The sequence below is a fragment of the Populus nigra genome, chromosome 16 (genome assembly GCF_951802175.1).
Source record: "Populus nigra chromosome 16, ddPopNigr1.1, whole genome shotgun sequence".
NCBI classification, from domain to species: Eukaryota; Viridiplantae; Streptophyta; class Magnoliopsida; order Malpighiales; family Salicaceae; genus Populus; species Populus nigra.
Window position 1 is genome coordinate 7,674,954 of NC_084867.1, and position 15,251 is coordinate 7,690,204.

Sequence of the window (15,251 nt, forward strand, 5' to 3'; positions counted from 1 at the left end):
TAGTCAGTGTAGAGATGCACTAGTGAAAATTAATATAGACCTCCTTTTCTTATAGCAATTCTATTTTTTTCTCTAAAAAGAGGGTGAAAGTGCCACTCTTCTAGCCTATGTACCTGGATATGTCATTCCACAAACTTTGTCAAGACGATTATCTAGTCCATTAAACTCTATCTCATTGGATTCGAGTTGCAAAAATCGATTTCTCTTCATTGAAAATTGTTGTAGCATGTCTATCCTATAGACTTGTTTAAGTATCATGCACTTCTTGAGATCATAAGCTTGTCGGGTGTCAGTGCCATCAAAATATGTTGTAGCGATAGCATCCCATACGGCTTTCCCCGTTGGAAATCTGATATAATTACTTTGGATCCATTAAATTAATCAGTCATCCCTTCACCATTGCATTTTCTATTCTAAAAAAAGTCACTATAATCTCTCCAAAAAGATTCTCTGTTGACAACTCACGCCAACAACCAACACTTAAGAACAAATGGATCACTGTTTAAATATTCTTAAAAATCCTATATTATAAACTCATAAAAACTTCTCAATTTTTAAATAAGTACCTGAACTAGCCTAAGAAGCTGAATGGGTCATCATAAGCACTTGATGATGTGATGGCACTTGATGATTTTTTTAATTTAACCCTCCAATAAAAAAAAAACTTTGTTGACCTTCATTTTTTTTTATTTTCATCTTCATTCTTTTAATTGAATTTTTTTATTTAATATTCTTTTGCTTCCAGTCTAATGACTCGAGTCATGGATTTGGAATGTTGAAGCGAGTCGACATTTTTTTTACTTATTTTCTTTTCTGATTTTATTGTTCAACATTATTTTTTATATATAAAAAAAAAATCAGCTTTGTGGTCTTCCTCAATTTCTTTTCTATCGGATTATTCTAGTTTCATGACCTCTATCACGAGTTTCGCAGGTTAATCTTGGTTGGCTTTTAACCAAGATCACATAATTATCACGTTAACTCGGGTTTAATCAAAACTTTTTTTTAATCAAATTTCATACTTTCAAGGTTGGTTTTTTTTTTTCTAAATTATTGTGCTTTTTATTTTTATAAAAACATTTATTTGTTTACTATCGTTGCCTTTTTTTTATTGTCTAATTAAACTAAAACTAACTTATTAAACTTGCTCTGTAACTAAAATAGTTTGTTTATTTTTTATTATTTTTACTTCTTTTAAATACAATTGCATCACCTAGACTATCACTCGTTCTTTTTTTTCTTCATATTTTCAGTTAATATCCTTCCTTTATAATTTTTTATTTTGTTTTGTTTATTTAGCCTTTTAGAATTGAGAGTTTTTTTTTAATGTTTTGAATGTATTTAATTCTTGAAGATATTATTTTGATTCAATTATAGTTTTTTTTATGTTTTACATAAATGAACTTCATTTAAAAAAAAAACCAATTTAATGTGCAAACATACATTATATTTTATTCAATCCTTATATTTTATTCGATCAATTTCATGTGTATTTATTTTTATTGTTTGATTAAATAAAAAATTTATTTTAATAAAGAAATTAGATAAACACAACCAAATAAATATCTCATATTATAAAATCAAATATCTTATGTGCAAGCTTGTATTATATTTTATTCAAGGCTTATATTTTATTCAATCATATATATCTATTTTCATTATTATTTGGTTGAATAAAAAAATTTAGTGAACACAACAAAATAAATATTTCATGTTGCAGGGTCAAAAATCTTAATTAATATCTCTTGATTTTTTTACTTTTCTTTTCATTTATTTACACAAATATTTGATCAACTTATATTTAAGCTTTTAGATTTGCACTTAAGAAAAAAAATGTTTAAAAAACCGTCGATAAAGCCTGCATATCACTTTTTTTAATAAATAATAATAAAAAAAAACTTCAACCTATGACGCAGAGCTGCATCAAAAAGCTATAGTAAGTACTAAGACGATGGAACTGTAAGTAGTAGCTAATCAAGATATTACTGTAGGTAAACAAAAACCACATGTAACTAGAGTGAATCAGGATAAATAGTACTTGATAAATAAAGGAAAAGGTAAGTACTGGTAGGTGGTAGATTACACCGGTCGGAGAGCAGATTCTGTATATCACCAGTCCAATACATCTACGACCACCTTCAAGTCATAATGTACAGAGGCAGGTTATCTGTATCAAGTCATATCAAAGGGTTAACAAATTGACATCCATGGATCATTTATACTTCAGCACTTGGTGTCTGTCTGGCCATCTGTCAACAGCAATTAGTTCACGTTAAAAACTCCACAAAGCACATGACAAAAAAGAGTTCTGCATGGAAGACTCATCAAGTTAAAAACAATCTTGGCCAAAAAGTGAAGTTGTTTCCCTCAAATTTGAGAGATGTGATGTTTACAGCATTTTCTTCAAACAAGAAACTTTCATTCTGTGTGAACGCAATGATCACAAGAGATTTTTACCAGCTGGACTCACCGTCCCATGCAGCATTAAAGATAGCATCCTCGTTTGCCAGACACTAGTAATCTTAAACAATGGTCACAAATTTGGCTTTGGTTGGTCAGCATAGAAATCACTTGATGCAATCCAAGAGCAGGGATTATTTTCAATATACTTGTAAGACTTGTATTGTTATTTGAAAATAGTCTATCCTCCTTGCATTGCATCATATCACGACAAATAGCAATCAGGCAGCAGCTCATGTATATGAGGTATTGATCGTATCAGGATCATACAAGATTGAATTTGGAAGCAATTGTCAATATAGCAATGGCATTTCATCAGGTGGGTGATTTGAAATGCAATTCCAAGAGGAAAACAAATTGCAGATTTAAGGTTGCATACATTGGGATGAGGATAGAGGTACTGTTTGTTCAACAAGGTCTGAATCAACTAACTCATTTATCTTGATGGTTGGTGAATAGAAACCCTAACACAACACAAAATGTTTGTAGACTCCTAATACAACAGACAAGCTGAAGATAGTCGTAACAAATTTTATTTTATTTTTTCTCATAAAAGAAAATAAAATTGTAATAATCTAAGTAAATCAGAGCTCATATTTACACAAATAATAGCTTACTATTTTATAGCAAAAAAACTGACAACGGTTAAAAAGGCACTAGTAATAGCTTATTTTGAGTGAGATTCTAAACCACCCCATCCTGTCAGATTTCAGTACCAAATAAGAAAGTCATTTTGATTTCATTTGTTGCATAAATTGCCACCCATGATAAAATTCTTAAAATTTTGAATGAGGTTTTATCTTTATCAAATATATGCGCAGTACAGGTCAGAAAAAACTATAACTTCATGGTTCCAAACCCTAAACCCTAAATCCAACTCACCGACAAATGGTTTTCAATTTTCTAATCGTAACCCAATCTAGAAATATAATGTGATAAACCAGGGAAGGATTCAGCTTTGCCAACCCTCAATAGGCTATAAAATTAAATGCTTCCTAGATTTCATACCTTGGTTTAGCAACCAAGTCGTAGAGTCCTCTGCCAGGGTAGACTTCTCTTTTGAAAATTCTGTATCAGAGTGTGGTGCATCAGAGATCATATCATCATTCAAATTCAGGGTAGGGGCCACTGGTGGTTCTGCATTTTGAGGAGTCTGTAGAAAATCCAGGAAAAAAAAATGATGGTGAATTCACATTAGACTAGCGAACATGAAGAATTGGTTATGCACTCGACATTTGAATGAATGTCATGATAATGTATGTCTGGACAATCTCATGATAAAAATTGGTATACAAGCAAAAGCTCTTTGAAGCTCCAGGAGCACAAGGAGATGCATGATTAAACCAGACATCCCACGATTTTTAGCAAAAAGAGCTGGCTATTATGCATATGGTAATGGTTTTAAATAACAACTGTTATTTAACAGTATCGGAGGACCCATTACTTTTATTCAGTATTGTGGTGCCATTAACAGTGTTCACAACAATAATGACTATAATGCCATTATATAGCAGTATTGGCTGTTATTAAGAATATAACAGTGCACGCAAGCACACAAACACATAGATATGTGTGCGTGTGTATTTACATTAAGCAAATTATCAATAAAACATTTCATTAATGTAAAGAGTCCAACTTTGTTAACAAGTCATATTTAATAAGAAAAACAAGCTGCGAATATTATTCCACACTTCATTCACAATCGCTCCATCAATCTTGTGCAATGTTTATCACAAAAAAAACTCTCTGCAAATTCAATACAGGGCACCATGCTTGAACCTATGCAATTCTAAGCATAGCATTTGAAGCAGGCACTAGCCTAAAAAGAACAAAATTCAGAGTACTCATTGAACAGGCAGGATACTGAACAAATAAAAAAGGCAAATAGGTCTCAACCTCATGGGACTGATGAACATTAGAAGAAGCCAGATTCTTCAAATCAGGGACAGCAGCAGCTTCTGTCTTGGGTTCCTGTGCTGTGGACTCCTTTTCATGAGCATTGTCTGGCTGCATGTTTTCTACTGCATCCTGCTTGAGGGTTTTAGAAGTTTTTGGTTTGCTGTTGTAGTCACCATTCAATACCACACCAATTTCTACACTTGACCTTTTCCTGATATGGGCATGTAGTGAAAATAAGCACAAGTTTCTTGGGAAATGCAGTGATAGCAATAACTGCCAATTAAGCAAATACAAAAACACCATATTCTCACCTGCTGTTATTGTGGTTAACTATCTGGGGAGATCTTGGCTTGTTGGAAAATAATATTCCACGTAGAGGCTTTCCATCTACAGTGGTCTCGATGGTATATCCATGTGGAAGGCTTTCAGTAACTTTGGCTTGAAATGTCTTCTTCCCTTGATGAAGTTGTCTTTGATTCAATGGGAAATTTTCTCTGCCTGCAAATAAAAGCACAAATTTTGTTAAGTATTCAACTCGCATGCCCTTTTAAAGAACAGTTAATACCATGACCATTAACATCATCATGAAACCTAGGCCACACTGGCCCAAGTGCTAGTCTTATCATGTTACCATCAAGGTAAGTCATAATTGGCTTTTCTTTGTTTTCAGCTGATATAACATCATTATTGAGGTCTTAAACAACATACTGTCACGCTAATAAAAAGAATTAGCAACCAGGAAAAGGTTCGCAGTTAACTCGATTTGCATGCTTAAAGAAGTTAAATCACGAACAGAATGACTCAAAAAGCATTGGTATACTGATCGCCAGGAAAGTAAATAATAAAGTTGCAATAAAGGGAATCATGCAGAAATATAAATGTTGGAAATTGGAAGCATTTATAAATTTCAATGCACAAAATTCCTTTTTGCCACTGTTGGAATATTATGTGGTAATTCCCGAAACCACTATCTAGAACTTTTCAAGATCCAGGAAAGATGCCAAAGCTTTTTTCCATAATTTAACAATGCAGTATTGTGCAGATTATTCTTGAAAGTTTAGCAACTCTGGAAAATTACAGGATATAAATTTCTCACCCTGACCTTTCATGCAAATTAAAATTCATTTCAGATCTACAACTAGTTTGCAAAAGCTCCCCTTTTCTTAAGAAGCATATTAAGTGTACAAATCCCAAACAAATTTCAATCAGTCTTAACATTTTTGTTGATGCCAAAAGACTCCAATCTCAGAAAGGAGATTTCAACTCAGGTCATGTAACTGCAGCCTGATTGTTTTGTTGATGCCAAAAGACTATCTGATCCCAGAAAACACAATGGCATTCAGGGACCTTATATGCTTGTAGCTGTCCAAAAATGTCACTAACTTGTTCTGAATAATCCCTGCCATCAAATGCCTTTGACTTGTACACAGTTTAACCCCAATCAATAACATGCCCTAAACCTTTCTTCACTGCAAGAAGACAAAGTCATCAGAATTCCTTGATTAACCAGCCAAGCAACAGTAGACATTCTTTATCTGTACAATACCAAACCTTATGTTGACTATATCTCAACTACCTTCCAAATCAAGACAAATATACTCGTTCTTCATTCTCATTTGGCCACAGGGGGTGAGAGCTACCGGTTAGAAATTGTCCTAGCCTCCTAGGGCAATGGCATTATAACTGATTTCACGTTCATAAAACTCTTCCTTGCCAATACCATGAATCTTAAAGCATTATAACCCCTCTTAAGTGCTTAAAGTTTAGCCCACCATAAACATACTACTTAAACGGTCAGTGCAGCCCAATACATAATGATAAGAAAAAATGTATCACGTCTTACTACAGAACAGCAGTCTCTGAGTAACTGGGCATGCTTAAATACTAGGCGATGGATACAAGAAATGGGTATGATGACTAGGAGAAAGACAAAAAGGATGTAAAGTAAAAAAATTATCTCAATCCAATTGTGCACATCTTAATAAAACAAGACTACCAGGAGGGATAAAAACTAAAAAGTTCAACCATATTCTTATCCTCTGTTTAAATAGCATAAAAGATGCATTTTCCATTGGAACTAGAAAATCACAAAGAGCCCTTCGTCCTGGTCCATCCCCAAATTGATAAGAGCATATTTCATAACTTACATTTCCTGCAGGAAGATTATTTCATCTTATCCCCAACCACTTTCACATAAAAAGAAACAGAATCTTGTTATCCCCAATTGTGCTTTTGAGCTTGTCCCCACTCCATTTCACAAAAGAAAAGGAAACATATCATCCATTTGCATGGTGAATAAATCCTCAATTGTGCTTTTGGACATTATGCCAGTAGTGAATATGGATAGAAGAAATTGCACATTCTGACCCAACAAAGAACAACCACTGAACTTGTAGGACATTAAGACATTGCATTCCAAGGAACAATATAGAATATTTTCCGCATATGCAGATAGATGCCTAGAAGACCACTGATTCCAGAAAGAGAATTTACCATTTGCCTGAAGAAAAAAATGCCTACGCCAGTAGTAAATTCGGATAAAAGAAATTGCACATTCTGACCCAACAAAGAACATCCACTGAACTTATAGGGCATTAAGACATTGCATTGCAAGGAACAATACAAAATATTTTCCGCATACGCAGATAGATGCCTAGAAGACCACTAATTCCAGACAGAGAATTTACCATTTTCCTGAAGAAAAAACTGCCACTGAAAGATGTTTTGATGAGCTTCCAAACCAAAAGCTACTCGTACAAAAACTCATTGTAGACTGATATAAACTCATTGTAGATTGATAAAAACAAATCTATTTGTGATATGAAATAATTGTCAAATGAGTGACACTACCAAGGCACTCTCAAGTCAATATTTAGTGATTTTGCATAACGCAACCTCAATTCTCCCTGGTTCAGATATGAAAAACTACCGGATTGATTTCATGAAAGGAAACTGTGATGAATAATACAAAGGGAGCAAATAATCCACTTCTTACCTGGTTGGGCATAACTCGGCAATGTGTGGTGAATGTCAGCATTTGTGTCAATTTGGACTAAAACTTTATCACGCACAGAAGAATTAAGATTTTGTTCTTGGCATTTTAGTTTCAATTGCTTCTTCAGAGATAACTTTTCTAGACGCCATTCATCTTGCACTCTTGTATGTCCTGCAATGAAAAAAAAGGATGAGATTACCAAAATAAACAGTGCTCTAGACAAATATAAGGGTTTACAGAGTAAGAAAATTGCAACTCAAAAGCATGCAAGAAATTTTAGTTAAGAAAACACTTAAAACTGTACCAAACCTGTGTGTAAGTAGTACATGTCTTCCAGCGCCTCAAGACTCTTATTGCAGCCACCAATGAAGACAAGCACACCACCCTTCAGTGGATCCAAGCAGTCCCCAGCCACAGAGAATCTTGCAGAAGGTCCATCTCCAGTTGTCATCACCTTAGTCCAAACACCAGTTTCTGCCCCGATAACAAATTTGGATGTTTAGAACTACAAATAAAGATAACTATAACAAGTTTATGTATAATCTGCTCACACTTTCAAAGCCACAGGACAGACAAGTAAATTATTGAAAATTGGGTGGATTTACAGGGAGAGGGGAGTGCATTTTCCTATGCAACTAAAATTTTATCAACAATAGCATGATACTTACCTACATAAAGCATATAAAAATCATCACATAGATTTTGGGCATCTGTAAATCCACCAAAACAAATAAATTCTTGCCAAAAGCAACAATGGAATGACCAGCTCGAGGTGGCAACTGCCCCGATAACAAATGTGGATGTTTAGAACTACAAGTAACGATAACTATAACAAGTTGATGTATAATACACTCGGACTTTCAAAGCTACAGAAAAGACAAGAAAATTATTGAAAATTTGGTGGGATTTACAGGGAGAGGGGAGTGTATTTTTCTATGCAACTAAAATTTTATCAACAATAGCATGATACTTACCAACATCAAGCATATAAAAATCATCATATAGATTTTGGGCATCTGTAAATCCACCAAAAACAAATAAATTCTTGCCAAAAGCAACAGTGGAATGACCAGCTCGAGGTGGCAACTTCTGACCCAATGTGTTCAGCTCCTTCCAAACAAGAGTTTCTAACAAAACACAAGAAAGCTAAAGATTAGGCAACACATTCTTGCATGAATTAACAATTCAAATTATAATTGAAATTAATCATGTGCATGTGTTTGAAAGCAAATACATGACAAATACACACACACAGGCACATGTTGTGTAAGTGCATGAAAATGTATAATATGTAAAATAATGAGCAAAACCTGTATCCAGGATGTGGACATCTGACAAATAATAATCATGCCCATCTTCACCACCAATCACAATGATTTTGTCCCTCCAAGATGAGCAAGTATGGCTATCACGGGCAGAAGGTGGAGTGCCTGTTGTTATTGCTTGTTTCCATACAAAAGTCTCTACAAAAGTAGAACATGAATGACATAATGTCTTCAACATGCCGCAGCGCATAACAAATTGCAAGAAAATGATAATTGACTAAAATAGTGGAAGACTTGTCCACTTTCAAAGGCCACCCTCAAAGAGTCTATGAAAAGTTAACACATTAGAAAAATTGATTCAGCCCCCCTTAACCCCGCATCCACAACCCCCACCACACGTGCACGCGCACAAAAAAAAAAATCCTTTAGCCTAGTTAACCTAGGGTGGTACTGCAGAGCATAACAAATTGCAAGAAATTGTTAATCAACTAGAATAATGGAAAACTTGTCCACTTTCAAAGACCATCCCAAAGAGTCTATGAAAAGTTAACACATATTAGACAATCAATTCAGCCCCCCTTAACCCCACATCCACAACCCCTATCACGCACACACACAAAAAAACCCTTTAGCCCAGTTAGCCCAGGGTGGTAGTCCTGTATAGCATAGGAAATTGATAAATGCATAAATTGTAAACTAAACTAGAGCATGATCATAACCAATACTTGCTGATGGAGAAATTTACCTGTATTCAAGATGTAAAGATCCTCATAATAGACTTCGTGATAATTATCTGAAGATTTCCCACATCCACCATATATAAAAAGTCGTTTGCCAACTAGGGCAGCACCATGACCCTCCCGTGCCTCTGGCCCATCACCTCTCACATTTGGAGTTATCCAAGTATGAGATGCTATAATATAACCAATGAAGGAAGTGTAAGTCATATGATTCAATACAAACCAACAGAAACATACATGTTAAATCTCATTTCTTAGATGCTCTTTCATGATCAGTCTATTTCAGCATAAAAAATATTGCTTTCTGACACTTAAGCTATGTAAATCAATGGCCACGTAAAAGACTAGGGCATGACATACAAGGAAAATCAAATGGAAAAGAAATTAAGGACAGGATCACTCACAAGTATCTAAGATATGCAGATCATTGAGAGGGTTCTTCCCATCAGTACCTCCAAACACATACAGATTGTCACCAACAGTTGTACAAGTGTGGCTATCTCTCGGAACTGGTGGGGTGCCATTTAACACTGGCTGGCTCCAGGTCTGGTTAACTACAAGTCAGCAACCCAAAATGAGAGCATAAAAACATTTAGAGGAAACGAAACTGCAGATGAAATCAATAACTCAGAAGGCAACCCATAAATGAATCTCAAGTGAAGAAAACATTGAAAAAATTATCCTAAAAGAAACCACGAGCACCCCAGCAAGAGAAGATGAAATCTCACAAGTAGCAAAAGCAACTTGCACTATAGAGTACGATATGATCAAATCCCATTAGGTGGGATAGAAACTTTCATGGTCCCATATTACATTGACTCTAGAATAGGACATTAATCAACTTTCAAGTAATTTCAAATACCAAACAAGTCTAACAACACTCCAATAAAAAAGCAAATCAACAAGTTACAGAACAAAAAAAGAGTGAAATAACTCCAATAATCACACTTCCTCTAAGCACCAAACATTAACTGAAAAAATTAATGCCAAAAAACACAAAAATAAATCCACAAAATCCCCCCAAAAAAAAAAGTTAATGACTTCTCATTATAACAAAAATAAAAAGAAAAAGAAAAAAAATCGAACTTTATATAAGCACCAAACAAAACCACCCAAAATTGCAAAAGACTATAAAAGAAAGACGCCCAACAATTAAAGACAACAGAAGTAGAAGAAGTGAAGACCCACCAGTATCAAAGACATGAACTTGGTTGGTCTGGCAGTTATCCTTGCCATAGCCACCAAAAACATATAGAAATCTTCCTCCTTTAATTGAATTACAAGTGTGTCCCCACCTCTTCCCTGGCCCATTTAACTCTTCTATTTGAACTCCTTGCTGCTGCTGCTGCTGCTGCAGCACCCTTTCCCATCTCATTTTTTTTTCGTTTTTTTTCTGGGAAAATTTTCCCTTCGTGAGGAAAGCGTAGGAAAATTAAAATATAAAGATGAGGTTATTATGTCTCACACCAGAGAGAATGAAAATCAAAATGTATAAAAATAAAAGGAGTAGGGATAATTAGTACTGTAGATTATATCAGAGTTTGTTGTTGTTTTATTTTTAGTTTTCATGCAGAACACAAGGAAAAGCCTAAGGGTGTCTCTATTTTTCCAAGAAAAATATAAAAATGCATTATTTTTACAAATTAGAAATCAGAAAAAGACTTTTTCATTTTCCCTTATAAAGCTTGGTTTGGAAAACATCTAAAAGATCTTCCCCAAATTTTTCCACCCACTATAAGCATAATGGAAAAGGTGCTCTCCATCTATTTTCCAGGTAAACGATTGTTGTTTACGACAATAACCTTGTTGTTTTCTTATAATGACATTTGTATCTTTTATACACACACATCTTATCGCTGCCCTAAAACCATCGTAATCTTATCTTTATCAAGGGTACGTTTAGGAATGTATAATAATTATTTTTAAAAATATATTAAAATAATATTTTTTTATTTTAAAAAAATTATTTTTAACATTAGAATATTAAAATGATCTTAAATAAATTTAAAATAAAATATAAAAAAATTAAATTTTTTTAAATATATTTTTAAAACACAAAACAAACAAGCTTCCAAACTCTTATCTCTTTCCCTCTTCATCTATGTACATACACACAACTACATGTTTTTCTCACACTTTGTGAGTAAAGTTCCAATCTTTTTTTACAGCTCAACCCTTTTATATTAGCTTATGTTTATTTTTATGTTTTTTATTTAGGTTTTGATTTGTTTTTGGTTTTATGTAGGATTTGTGATATCTTTATCATTTTAGACTTCAATTAAGATAAAAGTAATTTATTTGTTTTTGAATCTCGATTTGTTATATCTTCTCCATCTCATACTTCAATCTTTTCTCTAAGTAAGGCATTCATATGATTTGTAGATTATAAGTTAAATAAACATCAAACAACAATAAGCCGATGTAGTTAATTATTTTATTTAATAAATAGTTCAAAAAATACATAAATAGCTTGTTGTCTAACGACCTTGCTTCGATAAAACACAAGCACATGTGTTGGATTATTTTCAAAAATTCATTTAGCAACACCACCTAACATTAAAAACATGTTAGTTTAATTGTATTTTTTCAAGTTTCAAGAATACAATATAAATATATATAATTGTAAAAATAACATTACAATACTTGCATTTTAATGGGAGATGAAGTGTAACTCTCATAGTTTGGAGTGTCATATCTGGCAATCTTGGTATTTGGAGCCTACCCACATAAAGATATTCTCGTGACCATAATTGTTATAAATATTTTGTTAATTTCATTATGCATGAAACATTTAAATTTAAATAGTTATTTAGAATTTTTTTTATTTATACTTGTAGAAGTAGTAAACATCCTTCAACATGTTTGACCCTTTTCATGTATACAAGACATATATAACTATATAAGGATGTCAATACAGCATATCCTCATCTATATGTGGGGATGACATCGAAATTTCTCGGGAGCATCAGATAAAACAAATGAACATATATCTCTGTGAGGTCAGTAAATAATACATTGCCAAAGAAATGAAGTATATATGCTCTGACATACCTACAAATAAATTAAAATCATCATAATAATTAACACAATTATAACAAATAATCAACATATTTAAATCATAATTGATTTTGTACCTCCACAAAACCTTCTTGTCACCATCATCTGGTGGTGTCAAAAATGTCTCCTTAATTGACTTAAAACGTATGCTTACCCCCTTCGATTCAGAAGAAGGGGGTGTTAATCCAATCGTTTATTTGTATAACACAATTCTATTATAAACACCAGTAGATATGACTATCATTCTATCAATAGGCAATCCAAGCAAAATCATAACGTCTTATAGTGTTGGTGTCATCTTTCAATGCTTAAGATGGAACATATGTGTCTCACGTCTTCATCGCTCAATCAGTTCATGAATCAAGCCGTGATCAAGCTTAATATGATCAAAACAATTGACATATAAAAAACCAGTTTGGACCACATATGATTGGACTCACTCAAGTAGTCAAATCCCTCTATATGTATGCCAACAAATAGTGGTCTCATCCTGCATAACAATTTAAATTATAATTATTGGAAATATAACATTTAATGATAATTAAATTAAAAATAAATTGAAAATATACATACATTGTCGATTATGACATGTTTTTCTATTATGTCTTGTGTCATCGCATATGTCACACCTATAATGTATATGACCTTCTCATGTATCCAACTCGTTGTGGTAGCTAGGTCTTTGAATTTATAGTTGAAGGTTACTAACAAAATGTCTAGCACAATACTAATGACATCCTAAAGGTTGATGCTAAATTTTTACTACTTCATTCTTGATGCTTTCATGTCTATTTAATATTATACATATACCGGTTCTACCATCAATAACATATCTTTGCAAGTAAAGCAAAAACCATCTCCAATTATCATTATTTTTTCATCAACAATTGTAAAAGCTAATGATAATACCCATTATTGGAATAAAAAAGCAACTACAATCAATAACTTCCCATCATATTGCCCATATAAATGTGTCCCATCAACACTAATAAGTGGTCTATAGCACTTGAAACTTTCAATACAAGATCTAAACTCTCCAAAAATCCACTTGATTATCATTAAGATCTCCTTTTTGTATCTAATCAACAACTATTCCAGGATTTGATTCATTTATTGCCAACAACAACCTAGACAATTTCTCAAAAGACTCCTCATGTGAACCAAAAAGATACCCAATCACCTTTTGTTTTGCAACTCATGCTTTGTCATATGATATTTTATACTTATAATTTTATTTTATTTCATCTCGTATAGTTGTAACCGTCATTGAAAGAATATTTATTACAAGGGTTGATATAACACTAGCAATAAAATTTGCATTAAGTTGATGATGGTCTTTTTAGAAATATATATATATATATATGATCTGTTCTTTGTCGTTGTGAACTTGTTTGAGAATTCCACCATAACCTATGTCAGAGGCGTCAGTCTCAACTATCTTAGGAGCTAACGGGTTCGCTAGATGGAAGAGGGGAATGGTTTGGACCTGTTTCTTAATCTGTTTGACGAGGTTGGTATGAAGATCAGACCAAGGAATGGGGTTTGTTTTTAACCTATCATGTAAGGGTTTTGCTAGACGGCTAAGATTGGGGTAGTAGTCCAAAACATAATTAAGACTGCCTAAAAACCTTTGCAATTGGGTTTTATCGGTGATCTTATCAGGAAATTTGTTTGTAAAGGTAAGGGACCTCTCTATTGGTGTTACAGTGTCTTGGCAAATATAATGGCCTAGGAATCGGACACGAGTTTGAAAGAGAGAAATTTTTGCTTTAGAAACAACGAGACCATTTTGTTTGGCAGTATGAAAGAAAATATGTAGATGTTTGAAATGTTGATCAATGGAATGTGAAAAAATAAGCACATCATCAATGTAAACAATGCAGAATTTTGAATGTGCATTGAAAATGTCATTCATGATGAGTTGAAATTCAGATGGAGCATTTTTTAGACCAAAGGGCACGGCATTCCATTCATATTGACCAAAGAGAACTATAAAAGCAGTTTTGTATCTATCTTTTGGATCAATCTGGATTTGCCAAAAGCCAGATTTCATATTGAACTTAGAAAATACGAATGCAGAGTGCAATTTTTGTAACAAATCTTTTTTGTTAGGGATTGGATATCTGATCCATTTGAGAGCGGTATTCAAAGGTTTGTAATTGATCACAAGTCTTGGTATGCCTCTTTCAATTTCAGAATTTTTATTCACATAGAAGGCGGCACACAACCAGGGTGATTGAGACTTTTGGATAAGACCTTTAGACTCGAGATCATGGATTTCAAGTCTGCAATGCTGTTCTAAATCAGCATTCATTTGTATGGGCCTTGCTTTTATAGGTATTAGTTTTTCTGAAAAAGTATCTTCATAAGGAAGATCAACAATGTGTTGTTTTCTATTCCAAAAAGCATTAGGTAGGCCCGAACAAATCTGTTGCTCAATCTTATTTTGTAAATCAACGATTTTCTTTTGTAAATCAGGGTTTTGTAGTTGTTTGGTTATACGACAAAAAGAAACATGGTTTTATAAATCATGTAAATGGAATTGTTTGCCATGAATTAGTGCATTGATTTGATAAGTATGTATGGAGCATGCTTTAATTAAATTCAAATTTCTAGTTTTAGACTGTTAAAAATGGGAAAACAAGTTTGATGCCATTGATTTTGGAAGTAATGCAATTATGATGTGCTTGGTATGGAGTGATCATATCAATGAATGGAGTACCGAGAATGATGGTATGATTAATATCTTTTGTAACAACAAAAAATGTCTTAAGAGAGAGGCCTTTGTTGAAAACAGAGGCTTGAGTTTTTCCTGCAATATGTAATTTTGAATTA

At 33.3% G+C, this 15,251-nt stretch overlaps 1 protein-coding gene across 2 annotated transcripts; it reads right to left on the reverse strand.

The window, feature by feature from the left end:
- Positions 1-1,954: 1,954 nt before the first annotated feature.
- LOC133676225 (tip elongation aberrant protein 1-like) lies at positions 1,955-11,117 on the reverse strand. Of its 2 annotated transcripts, none has more exons than XM_062097849.1 (11): positions 10,548-11,117; positions 9,764-9,913; positions 9,365-9,532; positions 8,665-8,817; positions 8,329-8,481; positions 7,664-7,828; positions 7,355-7,525; positions 4,671-4,857; positions 4,357-4,570; positions 3,469-3,613; positions 1,955-2,249 (listed from the first exon to the last, which is right to left on the reverse strand). In XM_062097849.1, the coding sequence occupies exons 1-11, from the start codon at positions 10,732-10,734 to the stop codon at positions 2,224-2,226; spliced, it is 1,719 nt and encodes a 572-aa protein (XP_061953833.1). In that variant the 5' UTR covers positions 10,735-11,117; the 3' UTR covers positions 1,955-2,223. The 2 variants fall into 2 exon arrangements, with proteins under 2 accessions (XP_061953833.1, XP_061953834.1); XM_062097850.1 differs by lacking the exon at positions 10,548-11,117 and adding an exon at positions 9,999-10,191.
- Between the last annotated feature and the right edge of the window lie 4,134 nt (positions 11,118-15,251).

Bases quoted from the DNA above. Each gene is read 5' to 3' on its own strand.
- LOC133676225 (XM_062097849.1), bottom strand. From the start codon at position 10,734: ATGAGATGGGAAAGGGTGCTGCAGCAGCAGCAGCAGCAGCAAGGAGTT. The intron at 9,533-9,763 runs GTGAGTGATCCT...GTTATATTATAG, and splicing joins TCTGCATATCTTAGATACTT to CATCTCATACTTGGATAACT. The intron at 8,482-8,664 runs GTTTTGCTCATT...GTGTTTTGTTAG, and splicing joins TGTCCACATCCTGGATACAG to AAACTCTTGTTTGGAAGGAG.